We start from the raw sequence: 13,127 nt of genomic DNA on the forward strand, positions 1-13,127 counted from the left end.
GGGAAAATTGAAAACTACATAAATAATGTTTCTTGTTAAAATATAAAACCACCACAACGCAGTGGTAAATTGTATATTTAAAGTCCCGATTCTCACAATACTAAGTAATGTAAGACAACTACAGAACTGGAATCACTAAAATCAGAAATATTACCCAATCAATTGGTCTGTTTTATAAAACAAAAATAAATATCATGTTGTTTTAAAAAACATGTTAGCAAATGTTAAGTATTTGCTGCCTGTACAGTATCAAGCAATTTCTTATCCATTTAGGTGGACTTTAATCAATATAAGTATTGAACATTGTCTAGCCTTATGCCATATTTCTCAAATTCACAAGATCCTCATTTGCATTTGATACTAGACCATAATCATGTTCTTGACTTATCAAGTCCTTTCTGGTAATTGATATATCAATTATTCAATTCAGTTTTAATTTTAGTTTAATGTATTTTCATTTGTGTTCCATTTTGTGATGATCAATACTTCTCCTGTTGTAGTGCTTTGTAGTTTTATGAGCCTAACAAATGACGTTAGTTTAGTGACAAGTAGATTTGCTGACGTTTGGCTAAAAATATCTTGTAAGATTTCAATTCCTTCAGGTTACTATTAAGTTATTACGATAAATAGCACTCACCAAGAAGGACTGGATCCTGAATTGTCATGCCATAACCTTATCGACTGAAGAGTCCCCAGTGAAAAGAATGTAGTAAGAAGGAATTCATCGACTGCTCCTCTCTCAAAGACAGGTTTCTCTGAGTCAGTCAAGAAATGAGGGTCACTCTGCCCCTTAGAGCCAATGAGCATAATTACTACCTGTTTTCCCACAACAAAGAAAGTCAAAGATGAATCCATCTCTAAAGATTTACCAATATACATTGTATAATAAGTTCTTGCCTTTGTATAGTGCATTACACCTCCTCAGAGTGTCCCATAGTGCTTCACAGTTAATGAATTCCTTTTGAAGAGTGATCATTATTACAATATAGTGAGATCAAGTTGTGCTTAACAAAGTCCCATTGGCATCATTAAGACAAATGGTTAAATAACCTATTTTGGTAACATGCTTAAAGGATAAATGATGACCAGACACAAGGGGAATCTGTGCTTCAAATCCATGGTACACTTCTGAGGGCAGACATGGTCTTGCTTTAATACCCATCTGATGGATAGCACTTCACTGCAGTGCTCCTTCAGTACTGAACTTAAGTGCTTGCCTATTCATTCATGTTTTGTACAATGTTTCACCAAATTGTGCACGTTAAGTGATAGTGTATAAATTAAATTATCCAAAACTGTGAATATGTATTCAACACTAAAGTAACAAGAAAGGATTCTGGAGACTGCAACAGAATTTTGCCCAATCATTATCTTCTGCAAGTGTGCCTCAGTCAGAGACTGAAAGTATATTCCATTGCCATTTGTTTAGGAAAATCCAGTTATAGACAAGCTACTAACTTGCAGTGAACTACTTATAAATTTTTTAGTGTTTTCTGTTACTTTGGAAACCTTTATAAGTACCAAGAAACCTAAAAATACTTTATTATTTTTACAATTATATATCCAAGTCTACCAACAAATGCAAATAAAGGCTATGGCCTGCACAAATAAAATAAAAATGCAAATGATGACAATGACTGTAATGAGAGCAATTAGAGTTTAACTGAATGATCAATACTGAATTCAGAAGGAATCATTTTCATGAATAAAAATATGAAAATGTGAGAAAGAGTGTCCATCAGGGAAGGTCAGTTGAGTCATAATCTTTAGACTTCATGATTGGACACAGAAATACATAATGTTATATTTACATCGTGTCTTTAAAGTAAATTAAATCACACCGCACCTCAAAGGATGAAAGAAAAAGACTTGTTTTTGTTAATTTATCATTTAGTTGACAACTTAAATTCCAACAGAATGGAGTGAAGAGAGAGGAAAAAAAACAAGTTTTCACATTTTATAATTCAATTTCAAAGATATCAACTAACCTTAGCTGTGGTAGCTGCCCCTTTGCGGTGACCAGTTTGAATTCTTATCAGGTAACGATATTGTGCATGAGGGTCATTATCAAATAGGACTGTTACCTTTGCCTGAAGAAGAATGAATGAGAGCAGTATTAATGAACAAGAAATAACAAAATAGAGGGAAAGGAAATGGGAACGTCCATAACATAGAAATTCATTTGTGACCAAATTCTTGTAAAGATTTGACAGTTTGGCAATTAACATTTGACTGTGATTATAACTGAATCCTACAACTACTACAAGGAAGCTCATTAAAGGGTGTACTGTTATAAAGATATGATGCAAAGCTACACTTAATTGGAAATACATGCATTAGATTTGCTATTTAGGCTATGCTTCTTCTGTTTTTTTTTTAACTGTCTGTGTCTTTCTCTCCACTCTCACTATTTATCAAGTTTTATTTCCAATGTAAATGCATGATTTTTTTCAACTTTCATCTGATCTTCTTCATCACATTTACTCTTGCTCTTTACAAACATTCTATAAACACAATCACAAAACCAGATAATCATTGTCCCATTAATAACCACAGCCATAATAAAATAAAATGCCTGTTTGTGATGCCCGCACAACTGGAAGAGAAGGAGGCTGTTGTTGGAATTGTAGATGTGGAACCTTGTGCTTCAAAGGCAAGAGAACCAACAACTAAGCCACAGACTTCACAGCCTTTGGTTTTCCTTGATGTTCCCACAATCAAGTAAATGGTTGATTCAGCAGGTTACCAAAGGTAGCTCGGAAGCATATGGTGATGCAAAGGAATAAAACAATAAACCACCCTTGTCATTTAGGTTGTCTGTAATCTAGCCTCCAAGAGATGATATAACAATGTAACAACCCAAAAAAATGTTCTGCAAAGATTTACAAAAATTACAAAATACATGCTGAGGAAATACAGTCTAGATTATTAAATATAAGTTATGTGGTATGACTTATTTGTAACCACTACATAAGAGCAACTTCCTGTTCTCTCAAAAACTGCTCCTACTTCAAACACAGGACATCTATGGAAATGTTTAAAATCAAGTGCCATCACAATTATTGTGCTTGCTGGAATTAAAACAGCAGCTGGAAGCAAACTGGATGAAAGAAACGGATTTCAACATAAAATTCAAATGATTAGACTGCAATAACAAAATAACCAACTATTGCCATGGAGTTTAAAGGAACTAGTTGCAGAGATAGTGGAAGCATTGATTGAAATATTCCAGAACTCCTTGGATTCTGGGAGGGTTCTGATGGATTGGAAAACTGCTAATGGATTGTCCCCTTCAAGAAGGGATGGAGTCAGAAAGCAGGAAACTATAAACCAGTAAGCTTAACGTCTGTGATTGGGAAAATGTTAGAGTCCATTATTAAGGAAGAAACAGCAGGTCAATTAGAAAAGCTCAACACAATCAAACAGAGTAAATATAGTTTTCGAAAGGGAAATTGTGTTTGACAAATTTGTCACAGTTCTTTGAAGATATAATAAGCAAATTTGATGTTTCCACTGATGGGGGGAGTCTCAAAATAAGAGACATAGGTACAGAATATGGGGGCACTCCTTTAAAACTGAGATGTGAAAGAATTTCTTCTCCCCGAGCAAAGTGAATGTTTGGAATTTTCTACCCTAGAGAGTTGTGAAGGATGGATCACTGAAGACATTTTATGAGGAGGTAGACAGATTTTTAAAATATTAAGGAGTTGAGGAGTAGCTGGCATGAAAGCAGAGTCCAGGGTCTTATACAATGGCAGAGCAGGCTTGAGGGGTTGAATTGCCTATTCCTGCTCCTGTTTCTTATGTTCTTATAACTGTAATAGTGAACACACAGAACGATTAATTGGAAAACATTTGGCGCTAGGTTTATTTAGGAGTGTGATACTCTCTTTAAAGTTAAAGTCAGCCATATATTGGGACATCTTACAAATTGACACACAAAGCTGTGGTCAGAAAACTACAGCATTTAGCTGGACTCTCATGTATAACTTAAAATATGGAGGCATGCACTGCCCAATATTGATTTTATTCTGCATTCAAAAGATAGCCTAACAAGAAAAAGACAGGTCAGGTGTTTAGTTTCAGTCCCAGAACTCTAAACAGTCAACACAGCCTCATAAAACCAGCCCTCATGCCTCCTCTACAAGTGTAAATTCAGACAGCCTTTCCCTGCTATGAATCCTTTACATAAACCCCTCCAGTATTGATATTGATTAGTTCTGCCTTAGCAATATTTCAAAAAGGTCATACAAAAACAACTGGATTTTAAGAATTGTTATCCTTGGTTGTTTGACCTTTCGCAAAGTATAAACTAAAATAACAGAAATATCGTCAGAGAGAAAAAGTAATAAGTAAACAATGTGCTCACCTTTCGTAAGTCACTTCTATCCTTTACTCGAGCCCAAACTAGAACAATAATGTAAACACCAAAGATAGTAGCTACAAGTGACACCACCACAGGGTTTTGACTAGTTTGAGCAAACAGTTCTGGTATCTGTGTCAAATCCAGCGTATTGGGCATAACAAAAAAGGTACTGCCGAAAAACGTTAGATGGTTACAAAGACAATGGCTTTGACCAGGAGTTGTCTGTGGTCCAACCTAACAAGAGAACAAAGATACAATGGGTGATGCTCAGAGTAATACATAGAAAGTCCAACAATAAATGTTCTATATTACCAGGGTCTGTCACCTTAACATGAACAGTAAGTTTACATAAACAGAAATTGTTGGAAGAACTCAGCCTGTCTGGCAGCATCTGTGGAGAGAAAGCAGTGTTTTCAGGTTCAGTGACTCTTCTTCAGTTCTGAAGTCACTGGACTTGAAATGGATGCCACTAGATCTGCTAGTTGTTCCAGCTTTTGTTTATGATTTCCAGCATCCAGAGTTCCTTTTTTTTTAGCATTTTTACATGTTGTGGCATATTATGAGTACAATATATGGTCTACATTCCATTTAGTTAAATATTACATACAGTGTAAAAAAGAAATATACTCACCACACCTTCACTAAAGCTCCTACCCCTGGGGGCACCAGTCATTGTCCCCATATTTTTACCTCTCCCCTCCCCCCCCCAGCTTCCCCTTTCCAGAACCCCATGGGCACCCAAACTGATTCCCACAGCTACATCACGGCCGAATTAATATTGCCGATAAATCTGCATCAATGTAGATTTAGAAAGGACTGCCATGTCTTATAAAACTGCTCCGCTTTGAGGTGCATCATATTTGTGAGGTAGTCTTGGGAGAGATGCTCCAACAACAGCCTGCGCCACCCAATAAGACATGGGGATTTTAAAACCTTCAATTCACTAAAATGTTCTTCCTTGCACAGCGGGTAAGAATGTTACACAGTCTCTTCTGGTGTTCCCCCAGACAGGGCAATTTGGCAACCCCAGAAGAAGAAATACTGGGTCCACTTTGACTTCAATTTCCAGCATTTCCTTCAGCTCCCTTACTATGGCACTCCAGTATCTCTAGATCTTGCAATATGACCAATAGCAGTGTGTGAGAGTGCCTACACTAATTTTGTATTTACGGCACCCTGGAGACGCTCCTCTCTTGAACTTAGCTAGCCTCTCTGGTACCATATGAGCCCTGTATAAAATCTTCAATTGCATGGCCAGCGCTTTGTTACATATTGAGATTTTCTTTACATTTTTCCATTTTTCTTCCCATATTCACAATGAAATATCCTCTCCTGGTTCCCAATTCCAAGTCCTACAGAGTATGTCCACATCTCCTAAGGCACGTCCTTTCTGTAAATGATATAAAGTACTAACTGAACGAGCGCCCGTGCACCAGAGCACTCTTTCTTCCACGTCTGACTTATAAGGCTGAGCCAGGAGTGTGGTCTTCCTCTGTATATAATCCCTTATCTGAAGGTACCAGAAAGGGTTCCTATTAGACAATCCATATTTCTGACTTAGTTGGCTAAATTACATCAAGACTTCCCCCTCAAATAAACTTCTTAAACAAGAAAGGCACAGTGGCGACACAGTGGCTCAGTGGTTAGCACTGCTGTCTCACAGCGCCAGGGACCCAGGTTCGACTCCTGCCTTGGGCGACTGTCTGTGTGGAGTTGCACATTCTCCCTGTGTCTGCATGGGTTTCCTCCCACAGTCCAAAGATGTGCAGGTTAGATGAATTGGCCATGCTAACTTGCCCATAGTGTTCAGGGATGTGTAGGTTGGATGCATTAGTCAGGGATAAATGTAGACCACAGAGATAGCCACTCCCAATCGAAGAAAAAGGACAGCAGCAAAAACAATCCCAGACAATAACCAACTGACCAAAATGATAAATAAATCAGGTTTTACACCAAGGCAGTAAAAAAAACCTATAAAACAGATAACCACAAAAAAGGGGAGAGAGGAGAAAAAGAGGGGCAGAGGAAGTAAAGTAAAACTGTACCACTGTTCATAATGATGCCCCTTCCCCCCTACTCCCAACCCGAGTCCTTTATTTCAAAGAGTTCACAAAGTCCTTTGTCTTTTCAGCTGAATCAAAATTACATACTGTCTCTCTGTGAGCAAAACACAACACCGCCAGTTACCTCAAGGAATACTGAATGTTCAGATCCCTTAATTTTCTCTTAACTTCATCAAATGTCTTTCTCTTTTTAACTATGGCTCCTGAGAAGTCTTGACAAAAAATTTATTCGTGAGCCTTTGTATGTTAAAGCCTGTGGATCTCTTCCCAGTCTTCTTTCTGTTTCATTCACTAATTGTTTTCCTTTACAATGCCGGAGTCACACTAGGACCAGGCTGGGGCGCGGATCCCGCCCGGACCTGCGCATTGTGATGCGGTGGGCCCACTCCACACTCACCAGGCCCGACTCCAACTCCAGCCCCAGGAACTTTGGGAGCCACTTCTGCATGAATCTAACGAGGTCCTTGCCTTTCCCGTGCTCTGGGAGACCTACGACTCCTAAGTTTTTTCTTCTACTTTTGTTTTCCAGGTCGTCCACTTGTTCCTGAAGAACCCGAACCTGATCCTCCAGTGTTCAGACCCTTCCTCCCGAGGCCTCCGCCACGGTCTCTGATGCTGCGGTCCTCTGCTCCACTGCTTCTACTCTTCGGTCCAGTGTTTGAATATCCTGCTCATGCTTTATCAAACGTGGCAAATATTGGCCCCATCACTGCTTCAATCTTTTCTTGAAGTTTGGCAAACTCTGAGAGTAAATGCTGCGACCCCATTAAATCCAAAGGGACCACCGTGGGAGTTTGAGCTACAGGCACCCCCAATGCAGTAGAGGAGGGCCCTACTTGCTGTACTCCGTTCGCCCCTTTTCCTTTATTCGCCTTTATCCTGATCTTGGAACTGTCAAACCACAATTTTAGCAGCTCCAGGTTTTCAGTAACCTTATATTATCAATTTTTCTCTGCGGGGTGGTTAACAAGGTGGGGGGGGGGGGAAAGGCACAGTAAAGTCCACCTTACCAGGGGTGTGGCATTTAGTCCAGCATAGCAGACCACTCGGACTGCTGCCACCTTCAAACTCACCACATTCATTTTTAATGACCCCACTTGAATGGTGTGGATCCCCATCAAAATATTTTTACATAATAATCAATTCAGGCCAAGTGCTTTAATATGCTGTCTTGGCACTATGAACAGTAAAGGCTTCAATTCACCAGACCCTATCCTACTCCCGCTCAGTGTGATCAACTGTGTAATGGAGCTTGGAATAAAATCCTTCCAAAACTCCTGCAAGTTTTGTGTTATACCCTGCACCAATCACACTACACCCAATGCCTACTGTATGGAGAGGCTTGTATCATTAGGAACTGTAACATATATAACCTCTTTTAAAAAAAACTAACCTGACACAGATTGTCTGACCATTTATCTCCTGTCCAAAACAAGCATTGTGCTGTAAAAACACTGACGTTGTAGCTCGTAATCTCTGCCTGTGATGTATTTGATGGTCCAATCGTCACATAGTAAACGCCTTCTCCATGCTGTAGCATTCTAGGCGTCAGAATCCAGGTACATATGCGATCTTATGAAATAAAATTAAATGTTACATACACCATCGAAGAAGGAGACAAAATTAGATGTTACAAAAGAATTATCCAAGTTAGAAATTACTAGCGTAGTGAGGGACCAAATCCCAGCATTGTCTCTGCACCTTCTGAGACCCATGGCTGCATTCTTGGGGTTCCTCTCCTTTCAAATGATTGCCTCCCATTCCCACTTATAAAGTTCTATAATACCATCTGAAGTGGTTGCCTCTGCGAGGAATTTGCCTCACAGAGAATACTAAGTGAGGTCTGAGAGCAAAGTTGGCGAGGACTAGGTGAGAGTAGGAGATCGTGAAGACTGCAGGTGCTGGAGAGTCTGAGTCAAAAAGCGTGGTGCTGGAAAAGCACAGCAGATCAGGCAGCATCTGAGGAGCAGGAGAGTTGACATTTCAGGCATAATGTATATGCCCGATGAAGGGCTTATATCTGAAACATCAACTCTCTTACTCCTCAGATGCTGCCTGAACTGCTGTGCATTTCCAGTGCCACACCTTTTGACTGAGAGTAGAAGATGGTTGCCAAGGAAGGCAGCCTCTGCAAGGTCCCTCTTTGGGTATAGTGGACACTACCACAAGGAAACTCCAAGTAAACTAAGAGGGAAACTACCACAATTCACCAGCTGTTCATCACAGGAGGTCAAACTGGAACAATACAACAATTATTGAATTCAGAATTATTGAAATACTGGAAAAATGCAAGCTTCTTGGTGGAAGGTTCAGCCTCAACCTTCCTTGTCCCTTATAAATTACCAAGGAATCAAGAAGAAAATGGGTTGTTCATTCTCGCTATTTTGCAGTCCCCCACTACGCCCCCATCCCTTACACACCATCAGCCTGTCTATGCTAGGGTGATGGAATCAATCCCAGTGTGAGCATACTAGACCCTAGACCGCTCACAACATGGTCAGTGGCTTCAATACATAGATGTTGGGCAGAATTTAACGTAAGGAGGTGGCAACCTCTTATCCTCCCACCCAACCCAGAAGGAAAGTTGACAGCCAGAAATTGACATCAATCCTGTCACACAGCCACAGCACACGCTGTGGGTGAGCAGAGTGGGATCTCCACGCCTCAATGGAAAAAAAGTTTCATCTTCTGGAGCTGTCAGCCTTTCTGATCATGGGGGGGTTGAGTTTGCGGGGGTTGAGTTTGGGGGTTTTGGGAAGATGAGCTGACCACCTGCCCTATTTTACATGCCCCACCCCTGGAGAGTATGTATAAAATTCAGCCTAAATACTTCTAATTATCAGGAGAGATAACAACCAGCTACTTGGACTTCAAAGCATTGTCATACAGTAGAGTGAAAAAAGTAGAGATTAGCCAAGTAAATTTTAGTTGCATCTGAAATTGAATAAATTTAATTTATCTCATTTAATTCATTGAATAAATCATGGGTTACATTTTTAATTTAATATTTTAAAATTAGTGACAGAAAAACCTTCATAATTTGACAAATTGATGCAAATTTTAAAATCATTTAAGAGTGAAAAATCATTTCCTTTGATCAATGATTCTGTAAGATGCTATGGAAATTTAGTATTAGTATTAGAAACATAGATGGGCAATATAAAATGTTTTATCCCTGTTCTCAAAACTGTCATCTTTACATTTACTGTTGAATATTGTCAAGTTAGGGTTAAGAGGCAGATCTTGAATTTTGTCTAGACATTGCCATAAAAAAAATTGCAATTTCCCACGACCCTCTTGCTAATACTGGAGAAGATGGAGGTGGAAGACAGCAATGGAAAATGTAGATTTTAAGTGAGTTAGAAACTTCTATCATGTTTTACTCAAGGTTACAGCTCTCTAACTTCCTTTCAGAACTAACGTTTGAAATTTAACATACCCATATCAGGGAGGAATTATATAAATGGTATTCAAATAGCTGAAAGACATTATTGAACTCTTTTGTTCATTGTTTGTGCATTACAACACTAGATCCCAGAGATACATCACTGTCTTGGATATTAAGCATTGCTCCTGTTTTGTTTTAACCATTCTAGAGCCTGTTTGTAAATCCAATTTGTTTGAAAACTGGAATCTGTACATGGATCATTATTAATAAACAATTGTGAGCCATAAGAACCTGCAAATAACGTCCGCTGGGAGTCAAACAATCCCAGGAATGAAAATGTTCAGGCTTTATAATAACAGGAGTGAAAAGGATAGCAACAAATTCAATTTACCTCCATTGGCACTCATAATTGGAAGGACTGTTTGAAGCTGAAACATTGTCTCACTGGGTATATATTGGAAGCCAAGGAACAGCTGTAGTGAGCAATGCTCTTCTGAATTTATTTGTATTACAATAGACTCTTCATGTGAAGTGACATTTAATTCCATGCTCATGCGATCTCCACATGACCTGTATTCTTTCATGAACATTTTGCTCACATTGTCCCTGAAAAGCACAACCTAAAGAGGTGACAATCAGAATTATTATCATTGTTCATGAGGATTTAAGGAAGAGCTCCTTTTGAAGTGGCAATTTTATCCTTATTTTAATTCCATTAAATCTAACTTAAATTCTATCGATACCACTTATGGCTTTGAAACTGTCAATTAAATCACCTCAATACTTTTTCTCAAATGGAAAATCATTACAGAATGTCAAGATTGTCAATAAGTAGATTTTTTTCTTCCTGATAATGAAAGTCAAACACGGTGTTTTTGCTATGATCATTTCTTCTCTCCATTGATCTCTTAACACTTACTCTTTCCCCATGCTTCAGCTGTGGCAACTCAAACTCTGTATCTTTTATTGAAAGTAAGAGCTGGTTATCCCTTTGCTCTTTCAACCTGTTGTGGTTATTCAGAGAAATTTGAGGTTTTAACATATGAGACAGAGGTGAAAACGGTGTTCTCAATCTCCTGCCCATCAGTAACTTTGGTGGTGGTAACCCATGGAAATGTGGAACTTAGAAACAGGAATAGGCCTTTCAGCCATTTGACCGTGCTTCACTATTCAATATAATCATTGCTGATCCTCCATGTCACATTCCCACACCACTTGATGCCTTTAAAATTTAAAAATGTATCTATCTAACACATTTTGTAGTGGTGAAGATTAATAACTTCATAATGCAATATTCAAATCTTGGTTCATCAGTAATACTTCTGTTGTCCACACTCTTCACTCAGTTTCCTCGGAATCTCATGCCTTGAGAAGAATACTTTGAGTGCTTTTAGAATCATGGTGTCTGAGTGATACTCAGACTTCAATCTATTTTAGGTCTATGCCAATAATGAAGATCATATCTTTAAATTCAAATAAATCCATTCCCAGTTCCTGCCATGGCCTTGATGGGAAAAGGGAAGGTTATCATAGTTCTTTTTTCTCCTGGCTATGGGAACACAGCCCATGGGAACACAGTTGGCAGTCATTTTTTACAGCCTATCTGATACGCTGCAGGCAAGGATGCCCTGAGGCATGCTACATTGCTGAGATCAAGCAGACGCTATGACAATGAATGAATAGACACCGCACAATAATCACCAGACAGGAGTGTTCCCTCCCAGTCGGGGAACACTTCACCGTTCAGTGACATTCGACCTCGGATCTTCGGGTGGCCATCCTCCAAGGCAGACTTCAGGGCAGGCAACAACACAAAGTGGACAAGCAGAGGCTGATAGCCAAGTTCAGTACCCATGGGGATACCTAAACCAGGATCTTGGATTCATGTCACACTACAGGTGACCCCACTGCACCATACATTTATTCTCTCTCTCTCTCACACACACACCTACATACATACCCACCCCCCCACCCCACCCTCACCCCCCGACACACACACACACACACACACACACTCTCTCTTATACACACACACATACATCCCCCACACTCATACCCAAGCACACACCCTCTCACAGGCTTATACCCCATTACACACACACTTTACCAAGCTTACACACGCACACACTAAGATGCACTCTCTCTCTTTCTCTCTCTCTCTATCCTGCACACACACACACACACACACACATATAAGTCTATGGAGTGAATTTGTATTTGCAGCATTATATTTACAGATATATTCTATTTTGCTCAAAAAATACACAACCAGTAGGCAGTCAATGCAGATAGTCAATCCATATAATATTTTGTAAAGTCCACTTTGGAAATAAAACTAGTCTGAGTCTAGACAGGATACAGAAAGCCTCTGACCTCACATCTTTAAGGCATTGAGATGTCACCTTTTTTCATAAGATCTTAACTTATCTTGAGAGTGTGACTTCAAATAAGTTTTGGGATTTACATATTAATCAACCAAAACCTGTAACTCATTCTAAAGGATGAAAGGCTTAACAACAATCGAGGTTTATTAAATATATCATTTTACTTGTATGACACTGTAATCTTTTCCTTGAATTCTATGTTTTATGGTCTTACTCTACAACCACCTGAAGAAGGAGCGTCACTCCGAAAGCTAATGATTCCAAATAAATCTGTTGGACTATAACCTGGTGTTGTGTGATTTTTAACTGCATTAATTTTTAATTGTTGCAGCCCCACAAGAAACTTTATAATTGCCCAAGCAACTTGATGAATTCTTTGAAGAATCACTGAGCAAAGTGTTTTCTCATTAAAGACTAGCAAGTCATCACTGATAGTGCACTGTTCAACGTATTGCAGTAGCATTGGATTGTTAGGTAAATGGTCTGGACAACCTTCCAGCTAATATTTCTGGATTTAGATACATTTTTCATTCTGTCTTCGACTTCTTGAATTTCTCGCAGTTTCCTTTCAATAGTTGGTGTGGGTTTAGTAGCCTCTGATATGTAGGTTTCAGCTTCCTGAATGAAGTTGTCTTTGAGAGTGTATCTAATGTTGTTTGGTACTTTGTAGATATTCTATAGTTGAATCATACCTCGTGAGCCTTAATCTGAAACTTCGAATTCTAGGCAACATCTTTGCAATTATTTTTATGTTCAGAAGAATGACCGATCATTGCTTTATGGTCAGTTTTAATTTTGAACGGTAAGCCCATCATATCACCTGATTTGTTTTTCACATGCTTATATTGTTAAAGCTTCTTTTATCTCTGTGAGTAACTTGGAGGCACTGAAAACTGGTCTAATAAGGAGATAGCTGAGGAATTTGT

The 13,127-nt window shown here is 39.0% G+C and overlaps 1 protein-coding gene across 1 annotated transcript in view; it reads right to left on the reverse strand.

Moving 5' to 3' along the window:
* The window catches only part of LOC122558721 (polycystin-1-like protein 2), an 84,377-nt gene that overhangs the window by 36,929 nt on the left and 34,321 nt on the right, over positions 1 to 13,127 (reverse strand). Inside the window, exons 11-15 of the mRNA XM_087996137.1 lie at positions 10,209 to 10,437; positions 7,823 to 8,001; positions 4,370 to 4,600; positions 1,989 to 2,090; positions 638 to 816 (exon numbers count right to left, since the gene is read on the reverse strand). Of these exons, the coding sequence (XP_087852263.1) occupies positions 638 to 816; positions 1,989 to 2,090; positions 4,370 to 4,600; positions 7,823 to 8,001; positions 10,209 to 10,437 (920 nt within the window). The remainder of the gene's footprint in view (positions 1 to 637; positions 817 to 1,988; positions 2,091 to 4,369; positions 4,601 to 7,822; positions 8,002 to 10,208; positions 10,438 to 13,127) is intronic.

The sequence above is a fragment of the Chiloscyllium plagiosum genome, unplaced genomic scaffold, assembly GCF_037043375.1.
Source record: "Chiloscyllium plagiosum isolate Xiang-an unplaced genomic scaffold, Cpla_swu_hap1 HiC_scaffold_17, whole genome shotgun sequence".
Lineage (NCBI taxonomy): Eukaryota > Metazoa > Chordata > Chondrichthyes > Orectolobiformes > Hemiscylliidae > Chiloscyllium > Chiloscyllium plagiosum.